General features: G+C 43.0%; 1 protein-coding gene across 10 annotated transcripts in view; it reads left to right on the top strand.

Annotated features, from left to right (window-relative positions):
• The window catches only part of VPS13B (vacuolar protein sorting 13 homolog B), a 999,042-nt gene that overhangs the window by 433,981 nt on the left and 545,540 nt on the right, over positions 1-19,521 (top strand). For all 10 annotated transcript variants that reach the window (XR_012901295.1, XR_012901296.1, XM_075920306.1 and 7 more), the window contains one exon: positions 8,586-8,695. Coding sequence is in view for 8 of the 10 variants with exons in the window: in XM_075920306.1 (XP_075776421.1) it covers positions 8,586-8,695 (110 nt within the window). In the remaining 2 variants the exon portion in view is untranslated. The remainder of the gene's footprint in view (positions 1-8,585; positions 8,696-19,521) is intronic.

Here is a 19,521-nt window from a genome sequence, read left to right as displayed (position 1 = left end):
AGCATAAAAGGATTCTAGTTAATCAGCTAAATTTAAATTTAGCTATCATGCCAAAAATTAAGGGTTGACCCAACAGTCACAGAAGTCTCTCATTAAGTCCCCTGGCATCAAGATTGGGCCATAAACAGGAAGGTTTTATATTTAATTAAAGATTCTTTAATTACTATTTTATCTTTTTCAGGAGAAAGCACTGAAGTGTCTTAAATTTTATTAGAAGTGGTTTGTACTTTTTTCTTGTCATCTGCAAATTAAATTCAGGTTTCAGTGAAGAACTGGTCTTATTCACATACTGTGGCTCACTTTCAAAGTCCAATTCACACATTTATCTCATATCCCTTTCTAGCTAAGAAATACAAAATATAAATATTGAAAACAATTGTTATGAAGTCTTCGATAATATAAAGGAACACCATTAGGGCCATGGTGTACACTTAGAAATATCTGGGTAAATCTCTCCTTCCCGCCCCTCCCCCCCCATCCCAACAAATAATTCAGCTTGATTGAAAAATGTTGTTTCTTCGCTCAGCTTTCAACAATCCCCCCTCCCCTGACAGAAGATGATTGGGAGAGGGTGGGGGACGGGAGGGGAGGGAGGGTCAGGCAAAAAGAGGAAAGAAAAAAGTACAGTAGAACCTCACAATTATGAACACCAGAGTTAAGAACTGACATGGGGAACACACAAATTAGGAACTGGAAGTATGCAACCAGGCAGCACCAGAGACAACCCCTCCCAAAAAAAACCCACAATACAGTACAGGTCCATGTTAAACATAAAGAATTAAAAATAAAGAGAAAACAGCATATTTCTTCTCCATAGTAAAGTTTCAAAGCAGTATTAACTCAATGTTCAGTTGTAAACTCTTAAAAGAACTATAATGTTTTTGCTCAGTTTTAAACACTCTCCATTCCTGTGGTGTTCATAACTCCGAGGTTCTATCGTAGTCTAAGGTTACCTGATACAGTTGCACTCAGAATTCTCTCTCTCACTGGATAAGATACAAAAAACAGGATTATGTATAAATGAAAAGGACAAATCAAATTTCAGAACAGAAGGGGGATGGGGGGGAGGTAAATGTCTGTGAGCTAATGATATTAGAGGTGATAATTGGGGAAGCTATCTTTGTAATGGGTAAGATAATTAGAGTCTTTGTTTAAACCCATAAATAAAGTGTCAAATTTAAGCATGAAGACAGAACTATGTACCACTTTAAAGACTAACAAGATGGTTAATTAGGTGATGAGCTTTTGTGGGCCACTTCCTCAGATAAATACGTGGAAGAAAATCGGCACAACCATATATACCAAAGTGATACAATAAAAAAAAAAGAACGCATGTGAAATTGACAAATCAAATTTTAGAACAGAGTCAGGGTGAGGGGGGAAGGTATGTTTATGTGAGGTAATGACATAGGGGTGATAATTGGGGAAGCTATCTTTGTAATGAGTGAGATAATTAGAGTCTTTGTTTAAACCCATAAATAAAGTGTCAAATTTAAGCATGAATGGCAATTCTGAAGCTTCTCATTGAAGTCTGGAGTTAAAGTCTCTTTGAAGCAATATACATGTTTTAAGGTCATTAAGGGAATGATCAGTTGATGAACTCAGCAAGGAGGAGGCATCAGAAGTTGCTATTTCCTGTCTTTGGAAACCCATTCTGTCTCCCTGATAGGCAGGTCAGCAGCTCTCTCTGTTCCCTTCCAACCCAACTCCCCTCCTGAAATCATCATCTCCAGATGTAAGGATTGACCAGAGAGTGCCCAAGCTTGGGCAGTGGGACTTTGCCATCAGCTCCTTTTCCAAGCAGCTCTAACCGTTCTTCCTTGTTTTTTTACCCCTGAACTACTAAGAGGGAGGATCAGGTATGGGAATAAAGGTTGTTCACATTTCTGGGGGACGGCACTGGTGTCTGAGAAGAGTTTGTGGGAAGGCACAATCTTAGAAGACAGTGATGAAGATTATGGGAGGAATCTTTGATGGCAGGAAGGAAGATAGGCATGAGGGAGACTTGAGAGAACAGATTTGTGGGGAGTTGAGAGCATTTGGAGGAGAAAGAGGAGGCCTTTGATGAGAGAAAAGAATATAGGCTAATGAAGGGATTTGATCAGTGGAGAGTGAAAGAGGGATGGGTGGAGGAGAAGGAACACTTTGGGAGGAAAGATAATTGTTTGGGGAGAAGAGGTAAGAGTGGACTTTTGTGGCAGGGTTCTTCTTGAAGGGGAAGGGTTCCTGGGACTCTGAGTGTGTCTGACATTTTTTTGTCAAAGTGAGTCCATTGTTCAAAATATTCCAGTGGTAAGTGAAATTATTCTAACTCAACAGCAAGCATATGACAGCAGTAATATTGCTAATTTTGTGGATGACCTAGGATAAGTAGTAGTCTTGAGACTTTGTAAACAGGAATGATAGAGATTGTGCTCAGCATATTTAATCTTTGGAAGAAAAGAAAGAATATTCTACTGTCAGAACACTTCCTGAAATCTCAAAATTAAAGATATAATATATATAAATTGTTTCCAATTCCACACTTGAGAACAGAAACGCTTCATCTCAAGATTTTAAATATTTCTCTGGGGAAAAAAAATAGTAATAGCTTTTTTTTAAAAAAACCCAGCAACATCATTCTAGTAATAAATTTGGGATTTTGTTGAGGGAGAGAAGACAAATAAAACAAATGAAAATTGTTTAATGAAAATTAATTCTGACAAGTTTTGTTTATTTTTTGTAACTAAGGAGCTTAAGAAAACATTACACCAACATGCTATATAAACCACATCATGAATTATTCCTGCAATGACCTCATGACTTTGAAGTGTCTTAGAGTCCATGAATGCTAAGGTGTTGATACAGGTTAACTTGGAATCATAAATTTAATATCCAATTATTTCAAAGGGGAAAGGGAATGAAAACAGTTTTGTTTTTCATTTATCATCATGAGATAAATTCACTGTACTACACACAGACCTACATATAACACACATTAAAAAAGTTCTTTTGTACAAGAGTGTGCTGGCAATTAGAGCTCTTTATGATGGCTTGACTCAGAACAGATCCACAGTAAATCACTAAAAGTGAAAATATCTAACTCTGTTTAATTTTAGCCTGGGAGACAACTTAGGGGAGAAGTGTGCTTTGCTTCTCTGCTTACTGCCAAAATGGCTCACTTAGCCACATTCTAAACAGGCTTTACCAATTAGCTATCCCAGGGCACCACAATCATTTCCAGTTACATCCCAAACTGAAGAATGAAAGCTGAAGCAGAGATTAGAGACTGACGTTACACAGCATAAAAATTAAGCATGCACATTTTTGTCAGTTTTATAACATATACAACAACCCTGTAAGATTGCCTTGTAAAATATCAACCTGAGGGACACAGTGGCATGCATTTTATCTGGAGCTTCAGGGGGTAGCCAAGTTAGTCTGTACACAAAAAAACAACAAATAGTCTGGTAGCACTTTATAGACTAACAAAACATGTCGACGGTATCATGAGCTTTCGTGGGCATTGCCCACTTCTTCAGATGACCGGAATTTTGAGTTTAGGATGTGCAGACCCAAAATAAATAGGAGAGAAGGTGGGAGGGATGACAGGAAAAAAAAGGAGGGGGGGAGACAGGGAGCTTGAGTGAATCAGTAAGTATCTGAAGATTAGGTAGTTAAAACGAAGCAGATAAGAATCAAATTCAATTGATAGTATCCTTCCTGACACAGGAGTCTATACAAAGAGCTGTTTGCATCTTCAATGACTGTTAAGTTGATAGTGCCCCAACCATCCTTCATCACGGATTGAGGCCATTAGCATGTGAATTGAAGGTCATTGACTGCTCATCCAGTAATTTGATCTACGTCATCAAATGCCAGCAATGCACCACTGCTATATATATTGGACCAACTGGACAGTTTCTGCGGGAAAGAATCAATGGACACAAATCAGATATACGTAAAGGAAACATACAGAAACCTATTGGGGAATACTTTAATCTTCCTAATCACTGTTTAAAAGATCTTCAGGTGGCTGTCTTGTCACAAATCAGTTCTACTAGCCAGATACACAGAGAAACACTGGAATTAGAGATTACCCACAAATTTAATTCACATGCTAAACGACTCAGTCCTGATGAAGGATGGTTGGGACACTATCAACTTAACAGTTGTTGAAGGTGCAAACAGCTCTTTGTATAGACTCCTATGTCAGGAAGGATACTATCAATTGACTTTGATTCTTATCTGCTTTGTTTTAACTTTCCAATCTTCAGATACTTACTGATTCCCTCTAGCTTCCTGTCTTCCCTCCCCCCTTTCCTCTCCTATTTATTTTGGGTCTGCACATCTTAAACTCAAAACTCCGCTCATCTGAATAAGTGAGCTGTGCCCACAAAAGCTCATGATACCATCTACATGTTTTGTTTGTCTATAAAGTGCTACCAGACCATTTGTTGTTTTATCTGGAATCACTGAGGCAGACAGGTAGAACAGACATCTCAATATAGTAAAATTTAAGTGAGAATTGAACACTTAGATTTTGCATTATGATGGCTACAGTAAGTCACCAAATTTTTATCAATTACACATTGTGATATCCAGGGCTCGCTGAGCCTTTGCAAGCCCCAGTCGCCAGCCGTGCTGTCCGGCGTTCTGCGCATGCGCAGATCGTCCAAAACCCGGCTCTTCTGGGTTGTAATCTACTCGCCACGGGCGAGTAGATTACATAGATTGTCAAGCCCTGGTGATATCTGTCTGCAAGTCTAACTACGAAAGGCTTATTTGACTGGTTTTTAAAAAAATTCTAATTACACACTAATTTTTGTAAGACAAATATTTACACGTTAAATAGTGATAGAAATGTAGCCGTGTTAGTCTGGTGTTAGCCTTAGTTCTCTACTTAGACAGAAGTACTGCCAACCCCACAGATATAAGTATCATGACTCAATCCCCAAATAACCATTAAATCGATTTGAAAATAATTAAATATTATACAAAAACATTCTGGGATCTTTTTATTTGTCTTCTGGTCTTTTGAGCTTTGAGCGTCCCTTTCAAAGCTTTTCTCCATAACTGTGAGGTCTAGAAAGTTCTAATAAAAATGAAAACTGAAATTATGGTATAACTCAAGAAACTGGTGTTTTAAGAAAAAAATCCTATATTGGGAAGCTAATGATAAAATCATGAGGATTGGAAACAACTGTGACTGCTGACAATGGTAGCGTTTAAAATGCACCCAAAATTTGATTATAAAGAAAACAAGCACTCGACATATTGTAAGGATAAAGAACGTCTTATTACATACACAGATGTTAACTGCAATTGATACAAGAGACAAGGATGCTGGTTTTGCAGTTGGACAACTTGCATGTGAAGTTTGATTTTAGTAGTATTTAGATAGCTATCTCTCCTATTCCTGTTAAAAATCCCATCTTAAGCATTACTAATCATTCGTTAAGACACCACACTGATAATCATAGTTGCTAAATGTTGACATTTGTGGAAATTAAAATAAATTTGTACTATATTGCTTATACTGAAGAAAATAAATGAAATACATGAAACTTTTTCAAGAACCTATTAAAATGTTAAACATAAACTACTTGACGATGAGGAATTTTGTGCTAATTTGAACTAATAGCTTTAAGAAGTTGTTTGCATTACAATTACTAGCTTTGTTTCTGTGCATACCTAGAGCATTTTTTAAACTTCGTGCTATTTTATATTTAGGTGTCAGTAGTTAATTTCCTTATGTGTGATGAAAGAATGTTTTCCGTGGGAGATAATCTAAACTTTTTGTTCACTGGGTCTAAGGATTTCATAAATTGAAGAGAACCCAAACAGAAATATTTCACAGCACTTCCTATCTGCATGATCTAAAACACTGGTTATAAAAGAGGTGGGAATGCAAATACATATTCATGTTTAGGAAGCCTTCAGCTGTCTCATAACATTTTGAATACAATCTTTTCAAAACCAAAATGTGGTATGATTGTTTCCTTTTCATGGTTCAGTTTCCTTTTTTCTCTTTTCTATCTTTTTTATTTTTTTAATATTCTGGTTAGTCTTGTAGGAAAGCTTTTTCTAGTGTGTATAATGTCTCCCTCTCTAGTGTTTTGCCTTACCCTACTTACCAGTAGAGAGTATATCTGACAACATGCACCCAAACGATGTTCTGCCCAGGACAGAGGGATAATTGAAATCTGGTTTGGGCAACGCATCAGCTGTAAGAATGCTCCAAAGCATCCCCCTGCTCAATACAGAAAATGTTGACCCCAATGTCCAATTGCAAGTGTTTGGGGGTTTTTTTGGGGGGGGAGGGAGGAGAAGGATGAGAGGAGAATGGGTTAAATTGCTTTCTTTGGGCCCGGGGCTACAAGGCTCAGTTCTTCCATAGTGTTTCTGTTGGCTGAGAAGAGTCTAGGGAGAGAAGTACGCTTTGGGTTACATTCATGATTTTTTGTGAAAACAGCTGTGTTTTCAGGAAAAAAAGTAAAAAGGAAAACCAAGAATTTTTGTGTATTTTCTCCATTTTGTTTGCTGCTTCCTTTTTCCCCACAGCATTTGCAAAGCTGCCAAGTTTCTCACTTTTGTGATGTGATGAATAGGGGTTTATATGATATACTCAGTTCTGCTGTCTTGTGATTTCCGCAACCCACTAATCTTCCCAAAAGGTCTCGGCTGGACATTTGGGTTTGTTCTTTCTCCAACTGTTTTACTGCTCTGACTCTGAGAGAAACACAGAAGCCTCAGCAGGTGCTGGAAACAAAAGAGTGGTTATGAATTGTCAGACTGACCGCTTATCAGAAGCCAAAGGGGTATGACCACAATTGAGGGCCCCCCCTTAATTTGGAGGTGCCTTGGGCAGTAAAAATGGTGATCAGTAGCATTGGCCTTTGTGATGCACTTCATTTTCCATGAGAACTTTGCGGTCTATACTATAAATGAAGTGAGCTGTAACTTTGTGTCTGGAATCTGTCCAACTTTTTAGGTTCACTGTTTAGGTTCATTTTAAATTTTTATGCAGTCTATTGCAATAGTGAGGGAGTAAGGCCTGTCCATCTCAATAAGGGTAATTAGCAGAAATACATATGATCCTAGCCAGAACTGGGAATTCTGCAGTGAACAAGAAGAAGTATTTGTTCAGGTCCACCTCCCTTCCCCAAAGTTAGGGGAAGCCTTGTGAAATGTAGGTGTTTAGAGAAGTTGATTGGCTTTCATGATTCCTAAAATCTTCCAAACTGTCTTCCAAAGACAGTCGTGAAGGACTTGACCCAAAGGCAGCAGGGCCCACAGTCTATGCTGGCCTTGAGGCAAGATGTGGAAGGCACCTGGTTCCATTCCCCTGAAGGGGCAGGGTCAGGGACAGTCAGTCCTTAGCACCCTGCAGACTGCAATTCCCCTCTTCCCAAGCCCTCAGAACAGCATGTAAGGGCACTCCTGCAGCAATTCAAAGGGGCCTGCATCTCTAGTTGCTGCCACAGTAGCAGTGGCGGTGACTGGGAGCACTGTTCCCCTATGAATCTCCGGGTCCCAGGGAAATCCCCCCTTATGCTCCAACCTGTCATTGGGCTTCCTCAAAGACTGTGAATAATTTATGAAATCATTGATGGTCAGAAATTAACAGCAATCTTATGTGATGTGCAAGGGGCTTTTGTATGCAGAGGTTAACATTATGCAGAATTATTTTCTTCTGTGAGAATCTCTGTTGTTCTTTCCTCCTTTCCAATTTACTGTATATACTCATTCAGAAACTGACTTCTTTTGCAAAAAAAAATCCTGCTGTGAAGAGCTGGGGTGGGGGGAGTGGGCTTGTGATCTGTTTTTTTCCAAGCTGCACAAAGCAACTTATGCTGGAGGACTTGCTAGCTGCTAGCATGGAGTCTCTCAGTTGAGGGACACTTAACTGATAACACTCTTAACTGATAACATTGATAATACTTAAAGCTTTAACAATGAGTTTTAACACTTCCCAGCAGCCAGCAAATCTTTCAGCCTGGAAGTGATAAAAGCTCAGTGTTAAACTGTGATGTTCTAAAAGCTCAGCTGAGAGCCTCCATGCTGATGCTGACCCTGAGGAGCTGGGACTGGATGTCTGTACCCTAGATTTGACTTATAAACGGGTCAGTGACTTTTTACCATTTTTCTCTCTAATTTGGGGGGTCATCTTATAAACGAATGGGCTTATGTTCAAGTATATACACGATACTTTTTCTGATTCTCTTTGTAAAGATGTAGGGTCATATGTTGTACTTAGAAATCTTTATCACTTTCAAAATTGCCATTTTGCAAAAGCATTCATATTGTATTATGCTATCAATAACATTTTAAACATCCCAAAGTAATCAAAAGAGGCATCTGGTAAATTTACAGTACATTCTGTGTTCACAATTAAAAAGTTAATTCCATTTTATCATACTTGAGTGGTTTGTGTTACCTAGTATTGAAATGGTTACATCTCTAAAACTGGAGTGAATCTTTAAAGGGTAATCACTGCACAATGGTAATTTTTTTTCAGAGAGAGCATTTATGATACTGAAGAAAACATATGTGTGTTTATCTTTTTTATCTTTTTAATTTCATTTTCTGTTTATGATATCTAGGTGCTGTACTTTTGGCCAGTGTGCAGGGATTAGCAGTCAATATTGATCCAGTCTTATATACTTGGCTTCTGTACCAACCTCAGAAACGAAGTAGTAGACACATCCAACAGGTAGGAATTCTTGAGAAATCAGTTGTGTGTGTGTGTGTGTGTGTGTGTGTGTGTGTGTGTGTGTGTATAGAAGTAACCTTTTTTGCAATGCTACATTCTTTCATTTAATGTGAAATGCTTATGTTTTGTTATTTCAGACTATATTTATTATAAAGGATACCATCACAACATGTCCTTGTCCCACACTCTGTTTTGATTGGATTTAATCTCTAGATCCCATATGCTTCAAGTCCCTGGGTCTTGATAGTAACTGATCACTACCTTCAGTGGCATGTATACTCAGCTGTTGGGAGGTAAAATTTCTAATATTAGTCGATGTACAAAAGCTAGCTCTGCTTGAGCTACTGCGATTAAAATAGCACTGCAGGTCTAGTGGCACAGATGATAGCTCAGATTAGCTACCTGAATGCAGCCCTTCCTAACACCTTGGTATCCTAACCTAGCCCAAAGCTGTAGCCAGTGCCACTGGGCCACACTGCTATTTTCCGGGTTCTAGCTCTCCCAACTGCTACGTAGACCTATCTGGTGCACTCCCCAGTGCAAGCCCCGATCAGATACTCTTCTTAGGAAGTATCTTGCAATCCAGACACCAAGATCTCAATACCAGTGCCACAGCCCTCCCAAACCCACAGTTGCTTAGATACATTCCCCGCAGAGTTCACCTGGCTGTTGGAAATTGGGTTACTTAATTATACCCTTCAGGGGCAATGTGACAGTAAAGCAAGGCTTGTCAGGAATATCTTGCCTCACACACTTATCTCTTCAAGAAGTACAAGGGAGTTGCACATTTATGGAAAACAACCTTCTGAACACAATTTCCTTCATTCTGACCTCGCTATCCAGTGATTCATGGTCTGAAAACTTAAGCACCACGTAACCCTTCTGACCTTCTGAACATGGCCATCTTCACTTCTCTGACTTAATAGTTTTTAAAACTGACTCTGTCTCAGTGAATTGGGGACAAGGCTAGGTCCAAGCTCTAGGGCTCCTCACTTGTTAGCTTTCATGTAGAAAGGCATTCAAAGTAAGTGGACCTGCTCATATAAAACACATTAAATTAGTAAGGAACAATTATTCACTGTTGATGGCCCTTGAATGTTCGGTCACAGCTACTCAGACTTGTCTACTAGGTGTCAAGACTCTGACACAAAATCTACAGTGAAGGTTCTACTTTAAGAGATTGCACATCTGCATTTTTGAGGCAGGATAAGGGACAGGCTCAAGGTAGGCAGGTGGGGTGGGTTCTGGAGTGGCCTATGGCATTACAGTCTTGGTGTGTGCGTGCGCCCCGCTGACAGTCATCAGAAATATCTTCTATAGTCATAACCATCAGGTAGCTTAAGCATGGTTTACCAATTCCCACAATTATATGCTGATATAAAGGATGAGGAATTCTGTAGCACCTTAAAGACTGAGGGTATGTCTACACTAGCCACCCTAGTTCGAACTAGGGTGGCTAATGTAGTCATTCAAATTTGCAAATGAAGCCCGGGATTAAAATATCCCGGGCTTTATTTGCATGTTCCCGGGAGCCGCCATTTTTAAATGCCCGGTAGTTCGTACTCCCTGCCTGCGGCTACACGCGGCACAGGCTAGGTAGTTCGAACTAAAGCCCCTAATTCGGACTACCGTTACTCTTCATTGCAGGAGGAGTAATGGTAGTCCAAATTAGCGGCTTTAGTTCGAACTACCTAGCCTGTACTGCGTGTAGCCGCAGGCAGGGAGTCTGAACTACCGGGCATTTTAAAATGGCGGCGCCCGGGAACATGCAAATAAAGCCCGGGATATTTTAATCCCGGGCTTCATTGCAAGTTCAAATGACTACATTAGCCACCCTAGTTCGAACTAGGGTGGCTAGTGTAAACATACCCTGACAGATTTATTTGGGCGTAAGCTTTTGTGCGTCAAAACCACTTTGTCAGATGCATGGAGTAGAATTATATATTCTTCTTCGAGTGGCCCCGTGGGTGCTCCACTCTAGGTGTTGGGTCCCGTCCCGGTGCCACGAATTGGAGAGCTATCAGAGCCGTGGTCCTTTGGACCACACATGCGTGGCTGCCAGAGGCGGCGTTCGCGCCTTTGATGTGTTGCACGCGGTTCGGCTTGCTCAGTTCCTCTCAGCCACCCTCGGTTGCGGATGAGAACTCCTGCTTGTCAGTTTCACTTTCGCAACTGCTTTTTCAAAGAAGCCTTCACATTTGTAAATAGTTCAGAGTCTGATTAATTATTTAGTTCTTGTTGATTTCTAGTTTAAAAAAAAAAGAAGAAAAGGAAAACGGACTGAATCTCACCAACAAGTTAAAGGGACAAGCGGAGGAGAGACTACTCAATTTCTCCCTCCCCCCTAATTCAGCATGCCAGGATCCCCCGGCTTTAAAAAATGCTCCGTCTGCCGGGAGCCTATGCCGGTGTCGGACAGACACGATTCTTGTGTGAGGTGCCTGGGTGAGACACATGTTCCCCAGAAATGCACTCACTGTTGCAAGTTAACGGCGAGGGCTCATAGGGATCAAGACTTGCGCCTCAAACTCATCCTTTATGGCGAGGCGCTGGAGTCCGATGCCGTACCTGCCTCTGGCATAGCAGCCCAGAAATGGCGGGCAGCGTCTCCTGGGATGACTGTTATTAAGAAAGCTAAGGCGTCCCCAGCGTGATGCCTGTCTGCCACCACCAAAGTCAAATGTCCTGACAAATCATCAGGGGCACCTGCCCCAGGGTATCAACGGGCTCCTAGGGTGAGGAGATGGCCTGAGCCAGGACTACAAGTGGCAGTGGCACCGGCTCCAGCAATAGCTCAAAAGCCGGCATCAGCGGGAGCGTGCAAGCCGGCACCACCAGCGGCTCCTCTAGCGGCACCGGCTGGGGCGCTTTTTAACCCCCCGGTGCCGAGCCGGCAAACATCCTAAGCGGCACCGCAGGCGTTCTCTGATCTGCCAGCACCGGGCTTCTCCTCGGCACCGCCAACACCGCCCTCATGTGGGGTTCCATTGGCACTGTAGCCATGTTCAGCCCTGAGCTCTCCACCTGCAGCTGAAATTGACAAGGCTTCACTGCCTTGTAAAGCTCCGGGGAAAGAAAACCTACAGGGCATTATCCCCCTCGCTTGTCTTCTCCCTGGGACCGTCTCTTTCCCCACCCAGATACCAACGGCACCAGGACTATAGCCTCTTACCTTCTTACCAGCTACTTAGAAGACCCTCATGTGGGGACACAGTTTATATAAAATCAAGATGCTCTCTATCGCATTCTCGCTCCCCCAGGAGGTCACCAAGGCGTAGATCACCAAGATGGTCGCTATGTCAGGTCTACTACATCCGCAGTTCAAGATCTTCCAGATATTCTTCGCCAGCGCAGTCGGACCACTACTATGGCCGCTGCCACAGGGATGATTATGGCCGCCCCCTCCCTGGCCGTGCTACCCTATGCTATAGAGGCTCTTCATGTAACCGTCCATTACCCAGTGCGCAACACTTACCTGACCATCCACAGCAATTGTTTTCTCCGCCTCCATTGGAAAACTTAACCATCCGTCAGGAACATTCGGTTAAGCTGTCCGATACAGAAGATCCTCAACCACACATTCCCCCAGCCAACTGTTCCTCCTCTTTCCCAGATGAAGCAATGATTCCAGATGATGCTCCTCCCTTGGATGACCTGAAGCAGTTCCAGGATCTGTTCAAGAGGGTTGCGAACACACAGGAGATACAATTAATGGACGTACCAGTAAAGAAACATTGTTTTTGAAGAATCTATGTCAACAGCAGTGGGCAAAGATCACCCTTCCTATTGATGAGGCCATCATGGTAGTGGCAGACGAAATATGGCAGACTCCTACATTGGCTGCCCCAACTAGTAAGAGGGTTGATAGGAAGTATTTTGTACCCGCTAAAGGACTGGATTTCCTTTTCAGTCACCCTCAACCCAATTCCCTGGTTGTTGATGTGGTACAGCATAGAGCTAAAGGTCCCCAATATGAGAATACGGTCCAAGACAAGGATAATAAAAAATTGGACATTTTTGGAAGAAAGATTTACTCTTCGGCTACGTTATTGTTACGAATCACAAACTATATGGCCCACCTTTCTAACCACAATTTTGATAACTACTCAAAGCTTACAGAGCTACTACAATATCTTCCTGATACCAAGAAGCCCTTGCTGAAAGCCATTGTCCAAGAAGGATATATAGCCTGTAATACTACTCTGCAGATGGCCATGGGATGTGGCCAACATGGCTGCATGGGCTACGGCTATGGGGGTCGCGATGAGATGGTCTTCCTGGTTATCATCCGCGGGAGCTTCAGAATAAAGTGGAAGACCTACCCTTTGATAAACAAAAGCTCTTCGCTAGTAACACCAACAAAGTTCTTCATTCTGGCAAAGACTCCTGTACCACTTTACGTACCTTGGGAATGTACACACCTCCCTATAAAAGTAAGCGCTACTACCCTTATGTCAGCCGACGGTCAGGGCAGTGAGTCCCTTATGACCGGCTGAAGTTCTTTTAAATTGTGCTTGGTTTTGTTACAGCAACTGAAGGAGTCAGGTTAAAGCTTAAACAGTTACTATTTTATTGTTACAGGGTAAACTTAGTTGTTAAATGCTACTGCTGTGTTACAGATAACACAGACACTACAAAGGACAGGACAGAAATTACACTAATAAGTTACTTACAGGTACCATGAAACCCTTTTGGTTCTCTGAGCTCTTATTAAATGCATGCAAAATAGACACATAGCAGGTATATATTCTCACCCCTGCGTTCCAGACTTGGCGTGGCCAGCGTCTTTCTCTCAATCCCTTGGGAAGAAATAGGGCGAGGTTGGGCGTCCCACAGACCTCGGGAGACAATCAATACCTGCCAGCAGGTATAGATGATTGGAGCTCAAATTGGGCGGGCAACTCAACCCTCTTTATGCCCCTTGGTCACATGGGCTTCTTCCTGGTCTCAAGTGGCCAATTAGGAAAAATGGCTTTGAATGCCAAGTTTCCCACGAAGGGTGCAAAGCATAATTCACACCTGGGAAGATGCAGACAATGGGCACCTCTGGTATGTGATGGGCGAAGATTCCTCTCCCGAGACAGTGCAGGCGTGTCAATTACTGATACTAGCCATCACGGCGACGGGAGGCCTCCCAGTCGTCAGCTAGCCCATTTACTGTCTGGTTTCTGTTTATGGTAGAGTCAGGGACAGGCACCACACCTGCGTTCCCAGGGCATCAAAGGCTGACTGCCTTTCTCTTGCTCTCTGGGGGGGGGGAAACAAGATGGGGTTTGTGTCTGGCTACACCTTACCAATGGAGGTACGATTATGCGTTCAATAAGAATCAACCACGTCCTCAAGACAACCAGCGCTTCTGGCAGCGTCCTCAACGTAAGAGATCTCAAACGAACCATTCATCCAATCAACCTGTACCAAAGCAGCAAATTTGACTTTCCCTTCGAGGACGCAAGCACGATTCCCACGTTCAACGTACCACAGAACCCTTTACACCTGTTTCACCATTGCTTAAAACAGCACCACCTTCACTGGTCCAGTATCACCGCGGACAAGTGGGTACTGGAAGTGGTACAATCTGGTCTCTCCATCCCCTTTCTATCCATTCCCCCTACTACCCTCCTACTCCGTCCCTTTTCAGGCACGCCTCTCACAAGCATTTGCTGAAGCAAGAAGTTCAGCGCCTTCTGAATATCGGTGCAATAGAGTGGGTACTAAGTCAGTTTCGGGGGAAAGGATTTTATTCCCGGTACTTCCTTACCCCAAAGAAGACAGGAGGGTCGAGAACCATTTTGGACCTACTCAAGTTAAACCTCTACCTCAGGAAAGATCGCTTCAAGATGGTGACCCTGAAAGCCATTATTCCGTTGTTGAACAAGGGGGACTGGTTTGCAGTCCTTGACCTGCAAGACGCCTACTTCCACATAGCGATCCATGTGGCACACAGGCATTTTCTCAGTTTCCAACTAGGTCAAGAACATTCCCAGTACAGAGTACTACCTTTCGGGTTGGCATGTGCACCCAGAGTTTTCACCAAAACCTTAGCGGTAGTGGCTGCCCACTTGCGCAGACTGGGAGTGACAATTTTCCCATACTTGGACGATTGCCTCAGAAGAGGCCTAACATATTCAGAGGCCAAACACATGGTGACAACAGCCTCTCAGGTTTTTCACTCTCTGGGTCTCCTCATAAACATGCAGAAATCCTCGCCAGAACCTACACAAGAGCTGATTTTCATAAGGGTGAGGCTTGACTTGAGAACAGCGCGCGCTTACTTACCTGCCGAAAGTTTCGCCACCATTCGAGATCTTGTTCACGTGCTGATGTATGCCCCGACGATTCCCATCAGAGTGTCGTTACAACTACTGGGGCACATGGCTGTCTCAACAACTATTGTTCAAAACGCAAGGTTACATTTTCGCTGCCTCCAACACTGGCTGACTACAGTATACACTCCGGTGAGGGACAGCATTCAGAAAATGGTGGTGATACCACCGCATGTACAACAATCTCTGCAATGGTGGACCACGTCAACCAATCTTATGGCGGGCATTCCTTTTCACCGCCCACAACCTTCGAAGCAAATAACAACGGATGCGTCCCTTACTGGCTGGGGAGTGCATATAGACGACATGATGGTTCAAGGTCGCTGGTCTCCTCAGGAGATGCTCTTACATATCAACATTCTCGAGTTAAGAGCAGTGTGTCACACATGTCAGCATTTTCAGTCCCACATAAGGAACACGACCGTCAGAATCCTTACGGACAATATTGCCACCATGTACTACGTAAACAGACAGGGAGGGGCTCGATCCTGATCCCTCTGTATAGAAGCGATGCGCTTGTGGCACTGGTGTATCTGCATCAATAATGTCCTGACAGCCACCTACTTGCCAGGTGTCCAGAATACTATTGCGGACTCACTCAGCAGGCTGTTTTCCCACTACCACTAGTGGGAATTTCGCACAGACATTCTGCATGGTATTTTCACCCAATGGGGGTTCCCCTCAATAGATCTGTTCGCTACTGCTGCCAACGCCAAGTGCCCCAATTATTGCTCCAAGGCAGGGGTCGGGCGCCACTCCTTGGGAGATGCTTTTCTTCACATTGGGGAATGTCACTACTATATGCTTTTCCTCCGATCATCCTAGTTCCCAGGATCCTGGAAAAGATCACTATAGAAAGGGCTCAAGTAGTCCTCATAGCCCCAGCTTGGCCACGGCAGCCTTGGTATTCAATACTCCACCAGATGTCCATCAGGGCACCATACACCCTTCCTCTGCTTCTGAACCGCTTGACTCAAGACAATGGCTCCCTTTGTCATCCGAAACCCGAAACCTGACACCTCACCGCGTGGATGCTCGCTGGTTCAACCTGGTCGAACGCTTATGCTCACAGAGGGTCAAGCACGTATTAGTACACAGCAGAAAAGACTCCACTCGAAAGACCTACCTTTCCAAGTGGACCAGATTTGAAGCGTGATGTGGCAATGATGGAAGGGATGCTCACGTCGCAGGAATATCCCAGATACTTGATTATATTTTGCACTTCCACGACACAGGCATTGCAATAGCTTCACTGCGAGTGCATGTAGCAGCAATTAGTGCTTTTCATCGGGGTCAGAATGGGTTCTCTGTATTTGCTTATCCCATCAGTAAGAGGTTTTCTGAAGGGACTTACGAACCTCAACCCACCACGACGACCACCACCACCTTCTTGGAATTTAGACTTCGTTCTGGATTCCCTGACACGCACCCCCCCTTGGCTACGATACCATTGCAGCTTCTAACCACAAAATTGCTTTTTCTGCTTTCCATTACATCATCCTGCAGCGTGAGCAAAATAGCTGCGTTCATGTCATCACCTCCTCACACAGTGTTTACTAAGGAGTCGGTAACTTTGAGATCTCATCCACCATTTGTTCCAAAAGTTTGTTCGGATTTCCACATCAACGAGCCAGTTACTCTTCCCTGTTTTTATCCCAAGCCTCATGCTTCAGGGGAAGATGCAGTGCTGCACACGCTTGATGTGAGGAGGGCATTAGCTTTTTAGATCGAAAGAACGCAACACTTTAGGAAATTGAACTGCCTAATAGTATCATTAGCAGATCGATCGAAAGGGCAACCAGTCACTTCCCAACAAGATTAATAGTGTCGTGTGTTACAACCTGTTACTCCATACGTAACAAACCTCTTCTGTGTTCACCTAAGGCCCATTCTACGAGAGCAGTAGCCACGACTACAGCTTTTCTCAGAGGTGTTCCATTCCGAGACATTTGTCGAGCAGCAACATGGTCCTCGCATTCTACCTTTATGAGGCATTATGCTATAGTAAACCAATTTGCTGCCGATTCCTCAGTGGCTACGGCAGTCCTTTCCTATATTCAAAAACCTTAATTCTGGAGCGCTTCTAGTGTTCAGGTACTGCTCCGAAGTCACCTAGAGTGGAGCACCCATGGGGCCACTCGAAGAAGAAGTTACTCACTCTGTGAAGTAACGATTGTTCTTCGAGATGTGCCCCGTGGGTGCTCCACGACCCACCCTTCCTCCCCACTCCAGAATTTTTAATTTTCTCATTTCAGGAAGTGGCTGAGAGGAATTGAGCAAGCCGGACCGCGCACAACACATCAAAGTCACGAACGCCGCCTCTGGCAGCCACGCATGTGCGGACCACGGCTCTGATAGCTCTCCGATTCGCGGCACCGGGACAGGACCCAACACCTAGAGTGGAGTACCCACGGGGCACATCTCAAAGAACAATCGTTACTTCACAGGTGAGTAACTTCCTTCTCTCCTTTCCTCTGTGATTTCCACTCCATGCATCTGATGGTTTTGACCCACCAAAGCTTATGCCCAAATAAATCTGTTAGTTTTTAAGGTGCCACAGGACTCCTTGTTGTTTTTACAGCAGCAGACTAACAGCTACTCCTCTGAGACCAATATAAAGGGTTCAGCTGCCCCAGAGTCCTTTCGGTTCCTTTGTACCATACATAATGGCCATTGGACTTGCTTGGCTTGCCTTAGCGAGTGCTTATTGCAAATTTATTGTAAATAGTTTTCTAGTTCATCAGTACTTAGTAGTGTAGCTTCAAACCGTATCAGCCTCCTAGAGTACATAGTTTCATGCATATATCAGACTATATCTTGGGGTTTCTCAGAATTGACTACCCTCCTTTTATTCACCAAGTTGTCATCAACTGAACTCTCTATTGAATGTCCTGACCTGCATACAAACATCTCAAGATTTGTAGACAGACTTGGACAAAGTATGTATAGGTATTCCCTTTGCCTTCCTCAATCTTTGCTAATATTAGTGATAGATGTGTCTGCCTAGTGGTAGGGCCCATCTTGGTCCCCTTACAAATTCAAGGTTTTAGTCCTCACAGGTTTCTCATATCTTTATATATCAGTCTGAGGAAGCTAAGGACTGTCTGCTAGCCACTCAAGGTTTCCTATCTTGGGCCAGATCCTATTTGTCCTTACAAGCCACACAGCGGCATTGCCAATTCAATCTTACCTTCCAGGATTGCAGAATGAGCTTGCAGACCATTTAAGTAGATTGTTTGAGTCACTCTAAGTGGACTCTCTACCTGAATATAGCCAGGTGTATTTTTCAGCAGCATTTACAATGCAGGCCAACAGGAAATGCCATCAGTTTTGTTCAGTACAAGGTCACAATCCTGGTTCTGCTTGGATACTTGCCTACTATCTTGGTTGAACAAGCTCTGCCACTTTTCCTCCAATTGCAGTTGCATACAGTGTGTTGCAAAAGATCAAACAAAACTATGCCTGGGTTCTGCTAATTGTCCCAGGCTGGTCGCAGCACTGGTTCTCTACTCTCTTGCATTTGTAGGTGGAGCCTCCAATTTCACTTTTTTTAAAATCCAGGCATAATTTTGCAGGATCTTGGTCAGGTGTTCCTCTGGAGCTTGTGGGCACTTCAGTTAGCAGCCTAAGGGATACATGGATAATCACAGACAGGAGTCTTATTTTGGAGCAATTTTGCCTTGTCTTGTTAAATAGTCTTTAGGGGGCATTCTACTATTGATATTTTGATGTGGAAGCATTTCTCTATGTGGTCTTGTCAATTTGGAGTTTCCCCAATGCACTCTTCAGTTCTGCATATCTTGGACTTTCTGTTGTACCTAAAACATTCATGATTGGTGATTGTTTCTGTCAAGGTCTATCTAGAAGTATTATCAACTTTGCATCCTTAATAGTGCTGCTATTCTAATTTTGCTAATGAAATGACAATCAGATTATTTAAAGGTCTGGAAAGATTGTACCTACAGAAAAGAGAACCTATTCCTTCTTGAGGTTTGAATTTAGTTTGATCTGTTAACTATTAGCAATGTGCCCCTTGCTACAGTTATAACTCAACCTGACTTTAACAGTAGCCATCACTTTGCCAGGATTATGGCTGAGCTACATGCTCTGATGTCTGAATATCTTTATATGGTTTTCTTTAAGGATGAAATATATTTGCTCCCATTTCCAAGATTTCTCTCTAAAGCGGTATCTAACTTTCCTGTTTACGAGTCAATTACTTAGTATGTTTTACCTCAAACTACAGACCAATAGAGAGAAGCGACCTTGCACACCCTGTTAGAAGTGCTTTCACTCTCTATATTGATAGTGCTAAAAAGTTGAATTTTCAACCCAGCTATTTGTGTTAATCACAGACTAGAAGGGTCTCCCAGTCTCTTCATAGGTGGTTTAATTTTGGGTAGCATTCTTGTATTTTCAGGTATGTTGTGATCTGGCTGGCATTTCCCTGACAAGTAAAATAACTGCTCGTTCCACAAGATCTCAAGCAGCCTTAGTGGCATT

This window comes from Pelodiscus sinensis, chromosome 2 (genome assembly GCF_049634645.1).
Source record: "Pelodiscus sinensis isolate JC-2024 chromosome 2, ASM4963464v1, whole genome shotgun sequence".
Taxonomy (NCBI): Eukaryota; Metazoa; Chordata; order Testudines; family Trionychidae; genus Pelodiscus; species Pelodiscus sinensis.
Note: the sequence above shows the minus strand (reverse complement) of the source record. Positions and strands in the feature narration are given on the sequence as shown.